Source organism: Trichoderma aggressivum, assembly GCF_033847375.1.
Source record: "Trichoderma aggressivum f. europaeum strain CBS 100526 chromosome Unknown scaffold_017, whole genome shotgun sequence".
In the NCBI taxonomy this organism is placed as follows: domain Eukaryota; kingdom Fungi; phylum Ascomycota; class Sordariomycetes; order Hypocreales; family Hypocreaceae; genus Trichoderma; species Trichoderma aggressivum.
In genome coordinates, this window is record NW_026946383.1 from 284,680 (window position 1) to 302,344 (window position 17,665).

Here is a 17,665-nt window from a genome sequence, read left to right on the forward strand (position 1 = left end):
CATCAACCTTAAGGAGCTACGATATATGTATCTGCCGCTTTATCTCTCATATATACTAGGCACATTTACGCACGTATATACATATATGGCATGTATATACATATATACGTGTGTGTACCAGTATATAAGTGTGTGAACCAATATATAGACAGGTGTATCAATATAAACAGATATCATTTTTCCACCCGCAATGTATGAGCTGAGTATGAGTAATCGTCTAAGAATAAAAGAAGAGTCTCTATAACTCATTCTAGAATATTCCCACTTTCAACAATCCGTACCTAGGTACCTATTAGTAATTTCAACCGCTTTCTTCCCCTAATGGTTCCTCCATAGCCACGCCTTAACCACGTGCAATCTGCTCTAGCCGTCTGGATCATACACCGTTCTTGGCAGGTTTGCCCGGTTTCGAGTCCATCCTCGGCCTGTTTTGCCCGGCTTCGAACAAGCGCCCGGCATGCACGTGAGCACGGACCTTCATGCAGGCGGGAAGAGCCGCCCGCAGCCACCGGTTCGTCGCCATGTTTTGAGCCGCAGTTTCGGAAGTTGGCAATTCGTATATAGAAGCCCACCACTTACATTCTTACGTTTCTCATATTGACCTGGGCTGCATCTAAACATGTTTGTATCTCATAGTGCTTATCTAAACTGGTTCGTCAACTTGATGTGTCCCCATCTCAATGTGCTTATATCTGTATATGGACATGTTATCCATTAATAATGTATCCCAATATAATTCCCAGTATCAACCCCATGTAGTTTCTAATTATATATTTATATTAGTAAGAAAGACAAATACAATTTATTATAAAAAAAAACAAGAGATTGAATCCCCAGAATAAACCTCTATTCTACAAATAGCCACTGCAATTATAAAGTCTCTTATGTTTATTTTCATTTCTTGATTATCCTAGTCCATTTGTTGTAATTATACTCATTGTTGAGAATGAGTTGACGAGTGTACACGGTAGTAAAACAAAAGAAACAAAAATGTGCACTGTAAAACAAAATAAAGAAACGCATGAAAATATTATTACAAGAAAAAAAGCCCAGTTATGTCATGTGCTTTTTACGTCTGTGCCCGGGGCACCTCTCCTTTCAAAATCAAAAAGCCACCAACGCCCATGTATGCACCTTATGAATGTTGAATTGAAGGTTCAATTTGCTCGATAAGGAGCATCTAAGCTATGTGAACCGGCTCCGAGAGTTACAATCTCGCGGGCACCGACTTCGGGAGTTTTGGCTGTAAAGTCAACATCATATTCATCTGCCACGGTAAACTGGGAGTTGGCCTCATCCCACAGAAGCCACTGGCCAAAAGAAGAGATTTGTCGTCCAATCCACAGAATTCTCTCCTTTCGAGCATCCACCATGGACGCCTGCTCAAAGTATTTTTCATCTTCTTCAACGGCCTCGCCGGAGAACCAGTTTAGGGGAAAGTACTCCTCAGTGTAGATCAGGCCACGCATGGCGTAATCTTCTGGGAGTGGTCGGTAATGATCTTGGTTTTCTGCTCCAGGGAATTCCGCACTGTCCATGCGAGGTTCAAACTTGCAGGACTGCTTCAAGTAGTTGAGCATCGTCGCAACCAGCTTCCAGGGGTACTTATGCTCGATGAATCTCATCGCAGCCGGAAATTTAGACAAATGGTGTATAAACACCATTTGTGTGTGGAGAAATGGCAGTATATTCATATCTCCCCATCGCTGAATTACTATCTCCAGTGTTTGTACAGCCAAAGAGAGCGATTGGTAAAAAGTGTCTGCCGGAATCGGCGCCTGAGTAACGATTTCTCCAGCAGTGTCCATGTCATCGGACCGCTTGGGGACAATGACATGTTTCAGGACATTGGAATCGTTACCGAAGCCAAGGAGAGAGCAGGTAATCGATATGCCCATATAGTATCTATAAACTTGTAAGCCGTGATTCACAACTAGATGAATGCAAAGATGAGATATTCTTACCCAGCTTCTAGCCAACTTTTTGTAATTCGAGCAATGTGTCCATCCAAAAGACTCAGAAACTGCCTGGCGGAAAAGCCTAGCAGGTCTTTCTCCTTGCCAGAAAAGAAAATAGCGAGTATGCGGACAAAGGCGAGGTCAATCGCCTCTAGCCGGGGGGGTCCCTGACTCAGGACTGGGTCAAACAGTGTCATGACACTCTCCCTGGCACTTAAGAATGGGATAGGGACACAAAGAGACTTTGTATAGTAATATGTCTGCTGAAGCGCGTTGGGACGCGCCAGAATAGCTAGGTGATGGTAGAGTCGACCAGTGGTCGGTAGCTTATCCGATGCCTTTGAATACCAGTATCGAGAAACAGCAGTCCAAGTTTCTCGGTCTCGAATGTCGTCGTCTTCAATTGCCATGCGGTATCTGCCCAGGTCTCCGAGACACTCAATCCAAGTATCTTCGAATGCAGGTACAGTCTCGTAGAGAAGGGCCATCATACTGTACGCAATGTATATAAAAGTGAGCATGTGCTCCAGAGATTGAGGCAACCTGTGTCTCAAGAGTTCAAGGAACGAATGTATGCCGTGCCTCCACATTCTGGCCGGCATGGCGTACTTAGAGGCCAGCCGTCGAAGTGCCGGGCTAGCAGAGGGATGCTGACTGGCCAGGAAAAAGTCATGATGCTCGTGAAGCAGCGTACGATGCAGAGCGATAAGTGCCTGCCACTGCTCGTTGTTAAGTTGCTGGGGTGAGTCCTTGTTCGCCGATTGAGCATTATCAACCTCGATACACTTGCTTTCTACCATGACGAGTCCGGCGTAGATGCCTTTGACTTCAGCAACGAGCTGTTCTTGCGATATCGGCCTGGTTTCGGGTTGCCGGATCAGCTGGGACACCGAAGGATCCTCGGTATAGGAATCATCTGGCTCAGCCTCAGCCACTGGGCCGGGTTCCGGATCGGGCTCTTCCATTCTATGCTGGCTTGGTTTGGCATGCGACAACGGCCTGGATCGCTGGCCGAGGGTTTGTGTCTTGAGAGGTGAAGGTCGTTGAGGACCACCGTTGCCCGGGCTCCAGAGCTGACGCGTACTTGAACCTTTGGGTCCGCGATCAAACTCTTTGTTGCCGTCGGCTTGCTGCCTGCCTCGCCCTCGCCTATTTGGCGTGCTTGTAGAGGGCGGGGGAGAGCTACTGGGCGAGCAAACCTTCTTATTGCGACCCCCATTATCCGAGCTCTCCTTTGCATTCAAAGAAGTACGCTCTGGATTCTGTTGGTCGTCTGATTGATCAAAGGCGGATCTTTTCTTTGACCGTTTACTCTGATCTTGTTCTGTGGCAGATGTAGGCTGAGGTCTTTGTGCACACGTCAGACAAAGGTAACACACAAGGCAACAAAGGCAAGGCAGTCACATGTCCGGGCGGGGGTCACTCACTGAGGTTTGGATGAGCTGAGCTTCATCCGCTCGAAGGCGTCTAGAATGGCCTTCTCCTCCGTGGGGTGCTTCTCGGCGCTGCTTTGGACATGGTGCTTGAACCCATTGAGCGTGGGCGGTTTGACGTCCACTTGGCAGATGGGGCAACTCAGCTGCTGAGAATTCCGCAAATAGTTGACGAATTTCTTTGAGATATCAGGTTGCACCGACGACATGGTGTCTGTTGATTGGCGGAGATGAGCCTCAACGCAGCTAAACAGATTCATACCCCGGTGCGAGTAGATTTGGGGGCTAGCCTGATGGCAAGGCTGAATGCTGGTGGGACGTGGCAGATGCGGGAAACTGGAGCGAACAGCCACTCAGGGACAGAGAGCGAGAACCGGATCTAGCAGCCATGAATTAGTTGACGGCATAATGAAGATGCAGCATTTGCAATGGTTTGCGCGGCCTGGAGCGACCCTGAGATGTTTATGCCCGCAGAAGAAAACGGAATGGAAGCGAAGCATTGCCCAAAAAGCGGCGATGCGATGAATATGAAAGATGACACTCCACATTTCTTAGTAATGCACGGAGTACACTCCCACCCTGAATTGAATTGATTTGGGGGGTGGCTGCAGAACACAAGGCCTGAGCTGCAGGGCTCCTTGTACTCCGTACCCACTACATCAATACTGTACATGAGAATTTGGGGCGCGAACCAGTTGCCTTGAATGATGCGGCTGAAAATTGGCCAAGTACTATTCCCGTCCATTCCACACTAACCTGTCAGGGCTGATTGGGCACAGCTTTGGGAAGTCGCTAGAATAGCTACTATTTGGCGATGAGCTCTCAGATGGGCTGGAGAGATGGTAAAGATAAAGAAAAGTGGTAATCATAGTAATAATAATAATAATTGAACAGTAAAAAAGAATTTTAGCGACATGGGCCAGTGTAGAGAGTTTTGCGAGTCTCACGAAATTAAAGTGTATAGCATCTTTAAAGACTGAGGGCGAGAGTGAGGTCCAGCTTGACGAGTAATTCGATGATGACGGGACAAGGAGGTTAAGGGACTATATATACTAAGGCTATGAATAAGTAATTTGTAACCCGGGCTGTCTCGGAAAAGTCATCGGGCTGCACTACGAGCCTCAGTCCAGCCCCATGGACATCAATTTGCCAGGTTCCATGCTACGGGAGGTGTGCAACCTAAGGTCCTTGTTCGAGGCGGCGGGGCGCGGCTTGGTCGCGGTGCGCGGCCTTGAATGAATGGATGCTTCAGAGCCGGCGTGGATATTTACCATATACTACAGATGCCCCTTTGAGGGAAATCTTTTTAAAAAGCCATTCAACATGGCGTCTTGAACAAGCTTCAGTTGTATGATAACATTTCGAGCCTGTCTTATGCGGTGGTGATGTCACAGAAAATGAATTTACCTGACCCTGTATTCGAATTACTCGTGTTCCAGGGCCGCAGCGCCGTACAGCGCATACTTGCGTGTAGAAGCACATAAACAACTTCAAACGTACATGTAGCCTCCGTCTCTTATAATTCAGGCAGATGACAGCATAATTCGTCAACCTAATGTTCTATTTCCGTCAACTGATTTCTGATATTCATTTCGTAGGAATCCATCCCAGTGACGAGGCTGGCTACGGGTTTAGTAAACCCGCCGCTTTTCAGCCCATGATAGTAGAAAGCTTCTCCGTGGATGGCCAACCACAACAATTTGCCTCGGGTGCCAGTTCGCAATCCTACAGAGCCTCATTTCCTTCGCCGAAAGGCCCTGCCTGAAGTTTCATGTATTTTTTTTTTCTGTCCAAATGTATTCACGTTTATCTCATGTCTCCAAAAAAAAAAAAAAGCCTCGTCCGTGTCATTGGGATCCATTCCGCAAATCACCACTCAAGACACACTGCCTACACCAACTACCTTACACAAGTTCCAATTACACCCGAGCCAGCCCCCTTATTATACGGGAACATTAATCACACCCCATTTCTTCAGAAAGACCCGGTTGGCCGCCTGCTGTAAAAGGGTGACAACAGCTCTCAACTATTCACCTCAAAGCAGGCAGCCATCGACGCTCTTATCCGCGTCTACCAATCGTGAAGCTTCATGGTCTCAATTGTAATCACATGGGTTGTTTACTCGCGAGAGCTGATCTGAGAAGATACCGTCAGGATTAACGCTAATATACTATCCGCGAAGCAGGCATTTGCTGGCATCGAGAGCCTCATCCTATGCAACGTTATATAATTCTGTTGCACAGCGCTCCAGTGTTGCTTCCAGAGACCTTGGGTAACATGACGCCTCTCTGTCCATGTGTTGCCGTCTAAATGGACATGATACGCGAGGTTCTGCCTTGTCTCTCGAAACTAATCGGCGTCGAGACGGTGATTCGAAGCGTCAAGAAGCAGGCAATGTCATGGTGCCTTGCTTTACTTGTGTTGCTTTGTGCGGTAGGGAGGATTCCACAAAGCGCGTGACGATGATGTTAGCGCTTGAGGTAAGTCATTTTCGAAAAATTGAGACCGAGATTAACCGTAAACAGGTATACTTCTTTGTCTCACCAACCCGAGATTGCGGTCTCAGACGCCTTAGACATCAATGACGAAAGAGCAGTTCGGCAATCTCTGGCCTAGATCTGTTCGCCTTACTTCAAGGGGTAGGGTAGTTCCATCTTGGACTATGTGCCAAGGCCCGACAGACACCATACACTCTGTGGTCAAATCAGGGAGAAATCTCTGTGAAAACAAGTGGCTGTTATTGCTTCCCTCATGTTGGTCATTCTTCTCGCTCGGGCAGCAGTTGAAGATCCCTCATTCTTATGAGCTCTGTGTGTTTCTCTTTGGGCGTCTAATTGGCTTGCCGCGCTGAGCTTTGAGCCTGCTACCTACTGGAAATGAAGCCTAAACCACATAAATCATGTTAGGCTTTCACCCAGCTGATATCTGCCTACCCAGTTCAAAATCAATTGATTGGGCATTTGAAAGGCATGACTTTGGGCAGTTATCATGAAAAGAAGTATTATATGGAGTGCTTCGCACTTTGGGCCTCATCTCTTGTGTAGGTATGCATTACTGCCTCAAGAGATTAGGTAGGTCGGTGACAAAACCGCGTATGACTCTTTTTTTTTCCCGCCAAGCTACGGCTCTCGTATTTCTACGGAGCAGCATTTGAAATAATTCGAGGTGGTATGTCCATGTGGTATCTATCAAGCTATGTACATGTAAGTTTTTATTATTAACAGCAGCCTGTAGTCGTGGCAGCCAGGCTAACCTACACGTAGCCATGGTGAATCAAAGCCCCTTGCAGCGCCAAGAGAGCCAGTAATAGACTCACAGCAGCGATACACGCCAGGCACATACCTGTACTTAAGTATGCACGTATTTCTTTGCTCTTACTAACATCGTCAGTTTACGCTTCCAGGTTGCTCTGTGTTCTTATGGCACCATCATCACCCCTTTTACTATAATGTACATCTCCACTCTATGCTAGAACACTGAAGTCAGAAGTGGGGCCTACCCACTTCCTACGGTGAGGTGTATTAAGGGTACCTCTTACAGCCATGACCAAATCAGTATGCACGAGCAATTCTAACAATAATGAGACAACTTCGAATCATATGCACAATAGTCTCCATCAAAAGTTTTATACGTTGCTAGGATTCAAGTTTTTTATCGACCTGTCTACGTTTCCAACCTTTCCCATCTTTTTCTTTTGTTTTGAAAGTTTACGAGAGTTCTAAAGAGCAGATGTGATAACTGTAACAGCGTCTATTGTTTAACAACTTGACAATATAAATGCTTCTACTCCGTACAGTACATACTTGACTGCAATGACGATTTCCTAGTTTGGTTAGTTGATTTTAACAATGTGCAGAGTGCAGATCCATTGAGAAAGAACGTCAACAGCGCCAATCATATATCCAGGCTGAAGTCAATCGGCCTAGCATTCTCGCCTCACTTTTTTCTTCCCCAATTTCGCCATAATCAAATGAATGATCAACATGTTTCAGGGCACCCCAGTTTCTACTTTGCCAATTAGATAGAAGCTTTCCTTATCACTATATAGCCGTCGGATTTTGGGCATTCCTAGGTCATGATCAACATCGTACGCTAAATCCTACAAAAGTCATCTGGCCAATGATTCAGAATGAGGCCACATTGAACTATAAACAAACATAAAAGAATAAGGCTGAAAAGGCTAACTGGATGAAAAGGGGGCAAAGTGATCCAATCCTGCCTGACGACAACGTGGTGTTCACGTTAGTTGCCCACTGACATCGCCACTATCACTCTACCATTGTGATTATGTCTCAAGGCATCTAAACTGCTATACATGAATGTTGTGATTAACAGATTGATTTCTCTAATATCACGTGTTTTTCAATAGAAGATGGTGTGTATTGGTGCTCTGCCGTGAACATGGATATGCAAACTTTTCGTGCATGTGGTGGCGCAAATAGTTCATGTACACTGCAGGTCGAGAGTCAATAGTTATCTATTTATTTTCTTCTGCCTTCAATTTGAACGCCTATTGACGCTCAGATAAATAACCCTTTTACAAGGCAGCCACTATGAACCGCGCTTGTGATGCAATTACACGAAGCGGAATGCATCAAGGCAAACTTTGTCTCACGATACTCCGCCTATCCGTACTCGTATTATTGAACACGGAGTAAACGATAGCAAATAATGTACTTATTTCCCTCTGCAAAACTCATTAAAATAAGGCAACAAATCAAGATGCCGTCTGATGAAGCGAAGGGAGGGCAAGCAAGGAGTGCCTCCCTATTTAAGGCGCAATAAACGTAAACGAGGAGAGAGAAAAAGCAAGGAAACCCTCCTTAAATCTTGGCGCCTTCAACGCAGGCTCTTATCCTTGCAAAGCAGGCAGTGAGCTAAAGTCGTAATAGTCACACAAATAAAAAAAGCAAAGAAAAAGGAACAGGTAAAGCTCAAACTACAGCTGGCGACTCTATGTATTACGTCGACGGCTTTGAACAGGATTCACTCTTGAGCTCATTATTGGAGCAGACTCGTTCATTAATCTGTGACCTGCGTGATGGCTTAATCCTACACCACGCTCCTTCTCTTTGCTACTGAGCATCCTGTCACCGGCCTTCGAATTAAGCACCAATCGAAGAAAGACTTCATTCGTTGGCGTATGGCCTGACTTCTCTGAATGTGACCATCCTGAAGATAAAATTCATGCAGATTTATTGCATACTTTTATGCGAAGTGCTCTGGTACCATGCTGACCCTGTTTCATTATGACCCTGTTTCATTATGAGCCTGCTGTCTTTCTCTTCCTTACGTATTACACAACGTGTCTGGCAAGAAGTTAACAAATAAGACGCACCGAATGCCTTCATCTCATTTATAGGTGAGGCGTCAATGAAGTCTTGGATGAGGTGTCGCACCTCGTGGGTTACATCATGTGGTAACATGGGTCTCTCAGGTCTAGGATACCCCCTGCATGTTGTATCTCACCACTTTATCCTCATAGACCTACTCCGTGCATACCCGCGAATACAAGAGGCCCACGTATTACAGTGCAAGTGGCCAACCGGTGAAGAATCGATGTTAATTGCCAACATTTGATTCGGGTTTTACAAGTGCAAGAGGTGACGAATGACATCTAAGACGGCTTTACCGATGCTGCCGCCGAGTCTGTAAAGATATGGGGTCAGAAGGCGTATTCACGCCCTCACCGCCACAAAACAGCGGAATAATAGTTCATGTGATCTTATTGCCTTACTGAAAGGTCCTTAGTATAGGTTTCCTTCGCGGGGGTGTCTTCACGGAGGTGCCTTTCTGGAGGTGCCTTCCTGAGACTCCCAACTGCCCCTCTATACCCATAGAATTACAAAGCCTTACATCGAATGTTCGGTGTTTGCACGGAAGAGGCAATTGCAAGAATGTTGATATTCCCATTCTATCTGCGGAACCACTCATAGTTTTCCGCTTCTGCCATTCGTTCCTCAACACGCCTGATGGTCTCTTCATCATAAAGTTCCTCGAGGGGCTTGTCTGCCTTGAAGATTTCCTTTTCATGCCTCGTGGCCTCTTCTTTCGTCATACACGCCAAGTCTCTGAGCCTGATCGTCGAACACTTTTGTTCGTCCTTGCCTTCTCCAATAACCGTCATACTACACGTCTCTGGCTTCCTCCACCTAATGAGTACCAGCTTCGTTGGAATTCCGCTTAGAATACTGCGACCACGATACAATTCTTCGGTCATAAATGCCACGTCGCCCAGCGTGAGAGGCGTCTTGAGACCTGTGATGCCGGGGACGAACATTCGAGCGAGCTTTTCTTCCGAGCCCTGAACATACGTCAGAATACCTTCATACATTCGTTCTCGCGCCTTGCCGGGCACGTATGAGATGGGATATCCGGTTAGTTTGAGAATAACATGGTTGGCCGCCGTCAACCCAAAGATGGCTGGCATAGTTCCGAGGACGGGGAGAATTCGTACTCGAAAATTTGCCATGACGCCAAGGTCGCCGACCGAGCCTTTCTGAAACTCCTCTTCAGGTAGAGGAAGCAGCTCAGCCTTTCCCTCTCCAGATTGCTCAGTAGAATACACGACCGGGATGCCGCTGGTGATTCCGAGAAGTTTAAGTCGTCGTCTCGTAGCTCGTGATAGTCCGTCATCTTTACTCGTTCCAATATCACCGATGACTATTTTGGTAGGGTCTCCTTTACAGCCTGCGCCCATTGAGCTGATGACGGGTAAGTTGTTGTCATAGCAGTACTTTAACAGAGCAACCTTTGTATCGATGTTGTCGATGGCGTCGATGATAAAGTCTGGCTTACGGCCATCTTCTTTCCAGGGCGCTAACATAGTTTCGGCAACAGATTCATCAAACTTCTCTTGACAGAGGTCGAACTTGATCCAGGGCGCGATGGCAATTAGTCTCCGAAACAGACATTGCACCTTGGGAGTGCCAACATCTGCCAGAGTTGCAACGGCATGTCGGTTCAATGAGCTGAGAGTAACTTGGTCAAAGTCAATGAGTCGAATCTTGGAGACACCTGACCGAGCCAAGGTAGCAGCGCAATGTGAACCGACGCCTCCACAGCCAACTATTATAACAAACGAGTCCCGCAGCTTCTGTAGGCCTTCTGGTGTAAGAAAGACCTGGTTGCGCGCAAGCTGCTCCAGAATAAGTTCCTCGTCAAAGTCTCCAGCTTGCGCACGCTTAGCCAGGGCTATGTTGCGAACATCTTCAAGATCCAGGCCTGACTCTGATGAGGCACCGAAGCTGTTCAACTAAAGAGATTGTTAGCCTCCAAGTTGATTGTAAAAAGCTGAGGACTCATTTACTCTTCCTCTGTCGGTTGACAGCAACGGAATGGAGTTTTTGAGCTCTGAAAGCCGCTCTTCTCGTTCCAATGCCTGAAACCCCAGTATCAATCCCGCAACTGCTGCACCGGACACAGCCGCAGTTGCGAGCAGCTGAAACCGGGAATTGGAGATCGTCTCTGATAAGAAAGAAGACATGCTGATCATCACATCATGTAAATTCCTTATAAGTTTCATCCAAAGAGAAGCGATTGGCTACATGAGTTACTGCGATGGTGCCATTGAATTGTGCAGGAATTTTAGCGGGCTTGATAGCTGCTTAGTCATTAGCCGGGCTTATCGAAGGTGGGATGCAAAAGATACGATGACGATGCGACCCTCTAAATTGCATCGATCTCGACGACACAAGATTATTCCTCCGCCATTGAATCGATTCGCCCAGCCCGGGACTCCGGCTCTCCCAGGCCAGCGCCGCCATGGCCCCAAGATTAATATCCCGGAGGATCCTCCTGCACCCCGCAGGTTCCCGCCCGCGATGCCTCCGGAGCTTTGCGAACCAGTCCCGATCACGACCCATCCTGCCATTCCTCTTCATCCCCAGATCAAGTCCCAATTCAGTACGACGCTTCACATCCGAACGACAGAGATGGTGGAAACATGAGGCGAAGCTCGTTGTGCGCTACACTCTCACGCTGTGGGGAGCCGCCATATGCGTCTTGACCATCTTCTTTGCAGTCAATGAGGAGATTGTAGAGCGAGAGTTTCCGACGCCGCACGAGTGGCATTACTTGACGAGGAAGTTTCTCCGGGACGCAAACGGCTTCAAGGATCCAAAGAATGGCGAGATCAACTGGGCGAGGGCGCTGGAGCTGGCGCGAGGAGTCGTCATTCGGTTGGAAGACGTCAAGACTGGCGGACAGGACGTAATCAAGCTCTCGGATGTGGTCGACCCGCTGCTGGAGGTGCCCGGAGAGTTTATTGCCTGCGACATTTCAGCGAAATCCGAGGAATGGCGAAGAGGATATTTCGAGGCCATCATGTTGGCAGCCAAAGCCGCAGAGCACGTCGACGGCTGGCAGAGAGACATAACACGCAACATCGTAACGCCCCCCGAATTCGTCATCGGCCCGTCGAATCCTCACCCGACCCCAATCCCGCCAGGCAACCCGTCAGCCCCCCGCGAGGAAGACTGCGAAACCGCCTATCCGTCCGCCGACAACTGGTACACCAAAATCCTTGCGACCAGAGGCCTGACCTCGCGCCAGAAGATGGAAGCGTGCCTGGAATACGCCAGTTTCATGGAATTCAAGGGCAATTCTGATGGTGCCGAATCTCTCTACAAGCTAGCACTCGCAGAAGCAACCTCCGACGTCGACCCAAAGAAAACGCCCTACGACCCAAGGACCCTGACTCTCAAGGAGCGCGCCGGACCACCATCAATGAACGTCCTCGATGCCCTGACAGCCACGGCCAACCACATAGCTCGCAAGGGGGACATCTCCTCCGCCCTACCAATCTACCTCTCCATCCTCAAAGCTCGCCGCTCTCTATCTGACGACCCCCCTCGCACAACAGCTTCTAAACCCAAAGTCGAATCCTTCACTCAGCAGATAGTCAAATTCTTCGCCCCACCAGACTATCCTCCACCTCCTCCCGACGGCACACAACCTCCCTGGCGAAGCACCCTAGAACGCTGCCAGGAAGCCGCCCTAAATCTTTACATCGGAGAGATTCTCTACGCTACGGGATCGAGAGATGAGGGCTTGGCATGGACAAGAGACGGAGTGGACTTGGCAGAGGAGCAACTCCGAGATTCCAAGCTACCCCAGGACGCCCGCGAGACGAAATCAACGTGCAGAAATTGTCTGTCTACTGGATTGGGTAACTGGTCCATCATGGTATCAAGATTGGCAAAGGAGGAGAAGGAAAAGAAGGCGACAGGATCTCAGACATCCATGTTCTCCTTCTGGAGCGGATCATCGCAAGCGACGGAAGGCCGCTGGGAAGCTGAGGAGGTGGTGATTCAAGACCGCGTCAAGCGGACGCGGGAGTTGCTGGAGGATGTTCAGGCGCCAAAGCCCGGCATTGTGTCGTTTTTCAAGGTATAAGTGTATCAAGTAGGCTATAGTTATTGGTTGGTTATTTGCCCCGTTGTATTAAACGCATTGTCCGATAGGGGACGCCGCAGGATCCCATGTATTAGTATAAGCTAGCAGAAACGGCAAAGAATTGATTTCCTTTGATCTTGATCTCTATGACGATGTCCGCTCCAAAGTCTGCCCATCACATTTTAAAACTATCTGGGCCATCAAATTCCCAAGCCGACGTTCCCAGCAAAACAAACACCCGTCTATTAGTCCTCCGACTCCGACTCCGAATCAGTATCCGGTGCCTTTCCGGTCTCCTGAAACTTTCTCCAGCGCTTAGCCTGCTTCACCTGCGCCTTGAACTCTGCCGGGTCAAGCTTGGTCACCTCAGGTTTATCCTCCTCGGGCAAATCATCCCAGTGCTGCTCAGTCATAGCCGGTGGTGGACAATCCACTGGTGTGATGGCTGGATTCTCATAGCCCACATCCATAGCTACTTCTTGAATATGCGCAAAGATATGAGATCGCGCTCGAATAAGAATAGTCTCGGCATGCATTGGCTCGGACGAAGAGATGCACGGAAATCCCAGGGGCGGAATGCTAAGCTCTGAATTACCTTCAGGGGGAGCCAGAGGAGTACCGAGGGATTCTGGACAAACGAGATAGCCACGGGCTCGCTAAATGTGCCATGTTAGCAGGACAACAGATTCTTATGATTGATGGAAGAGGATTCATCGCCAAACCTTTGCCATGAAGTCTTTGAATGATGCGTTTGTCAAACCCTCCGCTTCGCATACCGGGCCCAACAGGGTCATGGAATTAAGTCTCTTGCCCCAAGTATCCCAGGCTTCTTGGCCATCCAAGACCTTTTCGACGATTTCACAGCTATCTCCAATGGCTATAACATCCAACAATGCCTTGTCATTTGCCATGGAGCGAAGCACCTCGCCGAATATGTACTTGACATGCTGCACCGGACCCTCATTGCCGGGAATGTCGTTGAGCGCCGGCACATGTCGTACGCCTTTATGCAGCAGGCTAGGCAGCGGCAGAAACGAGCTCGCAAGAACCGTAATCGCACGGTTTCCCTGAGGCCAGAAGTACGTCTCACCCATGTTTGCCAGCACGATACCTGGCGGAGAGGCATCATCCGGAGACGAACGCTGCGATGCTAGAGCACGAACCACAGAGACCATGCTTCCTTCATTGATGCCTCCAGCTCCATTGGCGACACGACCGGCCACGAGACCTAGTTCTTGCGTAGCTTCACCGAATATGACGACGATGCGAGGTTTCGTATCTAGGTTTGGGGTGACAAAGATGGGCATGTGAGGCTCGGTGATGGATGTTCCTAGAGGGAGGAGGAGTTTCTGAAGGCCTTCTTTCTCTAGACGTTCGTGGATTACAGATTCCATGGCATCTGTAAATTATCTGTTAGATATACGGAATGGAGAGGCTTGTTGTCAAATGTGTGATTCCTACTCACGGTTGAATGCGAATCGCTGACGAGCGCAAATCCGAGGGTTTTTATCAATAAAGAATCTGAAGTAGTTATCAGGATCCTCGATGGACCTGATTTCATCTTGATCGTTGACAAAGTATCTATTTCAAGACAGCAGGTTAGAAATAAGCAAAAATTGTGTTTCAGAGAGGTGCAAGTAGAAAGTGTGAAGAGACAAACCCGAGTCCTTTGAGATCGGTCGGAAAAGAGGCATCCTTTGGGAGACCGGACCACAGACGACGAAACATGGCAACGACGATGAGAAGATTCTGGCTCTTCCATCTGCTTGATGTGGAGTAGAGAAGAAAGTTCTTTGGTGCTCTGTTGTTGATGGAGATGTGCAAGATGTGGAAGTTGGGAGCCACCACGATGCTTAAAAGAGGAGGAGGTAGGCGGCGTGCTGATGGAGAATTTTATTTGCCCCAACACCATGTAGCTTGTAAACGCACCGGAAGCATTCAGACTCCTGTAGAAGCCCTTGAAGCACTCGATGCGAATAGCCGCATGCCAGCTGCGCGCATCCGCCGATAAGAGCGAGGGCATGTGCTCGCAACTGAGTTACTGATGCACCTCTGACCGCAACATTGGCACTGAATACTTGCGGACTCTGTCTATTGAAGAATGAAGAGGTGCGAGTAGCAATTACAAACATGAATACCTGGTGGACAAACATGCCTCAAAGGGCAGCGTAAAGATCCATTGTGGTAAAATTACAAGTAGGTATCCAACAGCAACACAAGTTGAATAAAAAGTATCTTGGCTACTCTACTTGGGAAAGTATATAGAGCTCGGTAGGTAATTAAAAAGATTCCTAGTGTCTCAAAAGAGTTCGCCGCATTGCTGCGAGCGAACAAACAAACTGTATTTGTCAATATATGTCATTAGAATGTCGTCAAGTTTCCATCTTGCAACCATATAACGCCAAACCGCCGCCCAGACTAGAAATCATTTGCAAAATAATCATTTAGAAGAAGCCAAACAGCAGGTATAAACAACGTCGGAATGTTCCAACTCCCATCAACGTCGAAATGAAAAGCTAAAGCGACTTGTGCTACCCATTCGACTAGCCAGAACTTCCTCCATGGCAGAGCGTGTAACTGATGCATCTGTATCGACGAGCATGTCAGCATGGGAAATGTACAATGTCTTAACATCTCAGAAAACTATACCGTCCAAGTCACTGAAGCTGCTGCTGATGCTAGGCGTGCCCTCGCTGTTTTCTTGAGAGCTCCGAGTCTCTGTGTTGCGGCGAGGAGACGAGGGGCCTGCGCTGTTGCGCTCTCGCGACTTGCCTGGCCGCACCACCACGGCAGGGGAGCTCGCTGACGAGTCAGAGGTCTGCGAGTGATGGAGCTCCTTTGCAAATGGCTTTGTAGTCCGCCTCGATTGATTGCGGCCCTCTTGGTTCCTCAACTTCAATGTAGATGACAGGTCGTGCGCCGATGCGTCAGCAGACGGCGCATTGTACGGTTGAAACGCAGGTTCCGACTCATCGTCCTCATCCGCATGATAGCCAAGAGATGAGTCTTGTTGTTGAGGTCGTGGCGGTCGACGGATGATGCGGGACTGGACAGGCAGCGATTCGTCGTCGGATGAGGTTGTCGAGCTCGTCTCGGCCGGGCCAGGTGAATCAATCCTGTTGATTTCAGCCCCGGGTAGCTTTGGAGATCTTGGGGTCGGCACCGGCGACGGCGTGGGCAGTGATGATAGTCGTATCCCCCCAGATTGCCCAGCGCCTCGGGGATTGGGTCTGTTGCCAATCCTGGGTGAAGCGCCGCCGCCATCCCTCATGACCGTCGTCGTCGCCGAGGTGTTGCGAGACATGGCCGGACGAGCCGGCGCATTCATGGCAGGCCCAGCGCTACCGCTCTCATTCCGTAGCATGGACACATCGCGACGGATAGACAAGGCCGACGGCGTCCTCAGATGTCCTGCACCAGCTAGATCGGCTCCAGGTATGGGTGACTGCGCCGCTGAGCCCTTGGCCGCGGCGGCAGCTTTTCGAACCTGGGCAAGAGTGTGCGATTGGTGTCGTTCGTTCAGGTAGGCCACCTGCTGGACTAGAAACTCGACGGGGACTTCGAATCGGTCGGCTCTGGAGATGTAAATGGTCAGTCGGCATCTCAGGGGAAAGGATCGGCAGGGCATCTGGCGCAGCATACACTAGGTTCCCTGCGCATCGGTTAGCAATTCAAGCTCTCTCGTCCATCAGTTTCCGCAGAGGGTCGCATCATACAGTCTATTTCACCGTGCTGAGAGAGAATCTTCCACAAAGCGTCGTCTTTGGCGGTGTCCCAACTGACCTAGGCGGGAGTTCAATGTTAGCAGGTCAATGTTGTCACTGCTGCGGATGGCGCTATTGGATAGATAAAGGGAGACATGGATGGGCACATCAACGTACGGCAGGTGGATCAACGAAGCCCCGACGAGGGACGGGGACCCTGATGAAGACAGTGTACTGCGGCTCTGCCATGTCGATATCGCCCAGGTGAGTGTGGACGCAAGTTGGGCCCCGGAATGATAAAAGATAAGATGGGAAGATGAAGGGAAGATGAAGATGAAGCTTGGTGTGGCTGTACCGTGGTCATGGCATGGCATGGATGAACTGGACATGGAGCTCCGAATCAGAATCAGAAGACCTGGAAGCTCCGAGGCGCCGTAAAAGTAAGAGTTACGCGGCTCAGCGTGCCGAGTCAAGGCTGCATTAGCGCCAGGCAGCCCCTCCATCACTCCCACATGCGCTGTAGGAACGCCTGACTGTGCCTGCTGGCCATTGCCGTCAGGGGCGTTGAATGTCGTGCTAGTGAGGCGAGTTTGCTGTGGCCGGTCGCGTGGAGGCGCTGCAGCCACTGCGACGTGCTGCCATGGATAAGAGCGTGCCTCGGAATGGAACCTTGGACTTGGAGCTGCATCGTCAAACGTGTTGGGTTTCTATAATTGATATCAATACAACTGGATACCCGTATTAGCACAGATATAAAGCATGCCATCTGTTCACTTAACATATCTGTACTATTCAATTTTGCTCACAATAATGCACCAGCAGAGAACATGCATGCTGTCAAGATACATTACTATGCCGTGGTTCCTCTAAATCTTATCTTGTGCCATCACCGATGATGTAATGGCGCGACGAACTGGTGGTGGTGTTACTCATTAACAATCATCGAAACAATTAAACCCCAGTCTTCAATGCCCTTCTTTGAGTCACGCCGAGACGCCTTGTGCAGTCAAGCAACGACGCTGTGACACCCAAAGTGCGCATTATAAATGCGAAACAATCTGTCACAGACAATACATGTATTCGACCAACAACAAAAACAGGCAGCGCAGAGCCTCACGACTCAAGTCCACATTCAGCTGGCGTAAGCTAAAGCTGGCGCAAGGTTCAACGGCGT

The 17,665-nt window shown here is 48.9% G+C and overlaps 5 protein-coding genes across 5 annotated transcripts; 1 reads left to right on the forward strand and 4 right to left on the reverse strand.

Annotated features, from left to right (window-relative positions):
- Positions 1-1,157: 1,157 nt before the first annotated feature.
- Positions 1,158-3,600, reverse strand: Triagg1_5079 (uncharacterized protein; the record flags this gene model as incomplete). The annotated part of the gene is made up of 3 exons (XM_062899554.1): positions 1,158-1,905; positions 1,965-3,305; positions 3,386-3,600. The coding sequence occupies 3 exons, from the start codon at positions 3,598-3,600 to the stop codon at positions 1,158-1,160; spliced, it is 2,304 nt and encodes a 767-aa protein (XP_062755904.1).
- A 5,705-nt stretch (positions 3,601-9,305) lies between these two features.
- Positions 9,306-10,961, reverse strand: Triagg1_5080 (uncharacterized protein; the record flags this gene model as incomplete). The annotated part of the gene is made up of 3 exons (XM_062899555.1): positions 9,306-10,646; positions 10,701-10,878; positions 10,948-10,961. 3 exons carry the CDS (start codon positions 10,959-10,961, stop codon positions 9,306-9,308), a joined length of 1,533 nt encoding a protein of 510 aa, XP_062755905.1.
- A 194-nt stretch (positions 10,962-11,155) lies between these two features.
- Positions 11,156-12,787, forward strand: Triagg1_5081 (uncharacterized protein; the record flags this gene model as incomplete). Its single annotated transcript, XM_062899556.1, has 1 exon — positions 11,156-12,787. One exon carries the CDS (start codon positions 11,156-11,158, stop codon positions 12,785-12,787), a length of 1,632 nt encoding a protein of 543 aa, XP_062755906.1.
- A 245-nt stretch (positions 12,788-13,032) lies between these two features.
- Triagg1_5082 (uncharacterized protein) lies at positions 13,033-14,810 on the reverse strand (the record flags this gene model as incomplete). Its single annotated transcript, XM_062899557.1, has 5 exons — positions 13,033-13,443; positions 13,564-14,186; positions 14,253-14,368; positions 14,448-14,667; positions 14,717-14,810. The coding sequence occupies 5 exons, from the start codon at positions 14,808-14,810 to the stop codon at positions 13,033-13,035; spliced, it is 1,464 nt and encodes a 487-aa protein (XP_062755907.1).
- A 612-nt stretch (positions 14,811-15,422) lies between these two features.
- Positions 15,423-16,740, reverse strand: Triagg1_5083 (uncharacterized protein; the record flags this gene model as incomplete). The annotated part of the gene is made up of 4 exons (XM_062899558.1): positions 15,423-16,362; positions 16,430-16,439; positions 16,504-16,570; positions 16,669-16,740. The coding sequence occupies 4 exons, from the start codon at positions 16,738-16,740 to the stop codon at positions 15,423-15,425; spliced, it is 1,089 nt and encodes a 362-aa protein (XP_062755908.1).
- Positions 16,741-17,665: the final 925 nt, after the last annotated feature.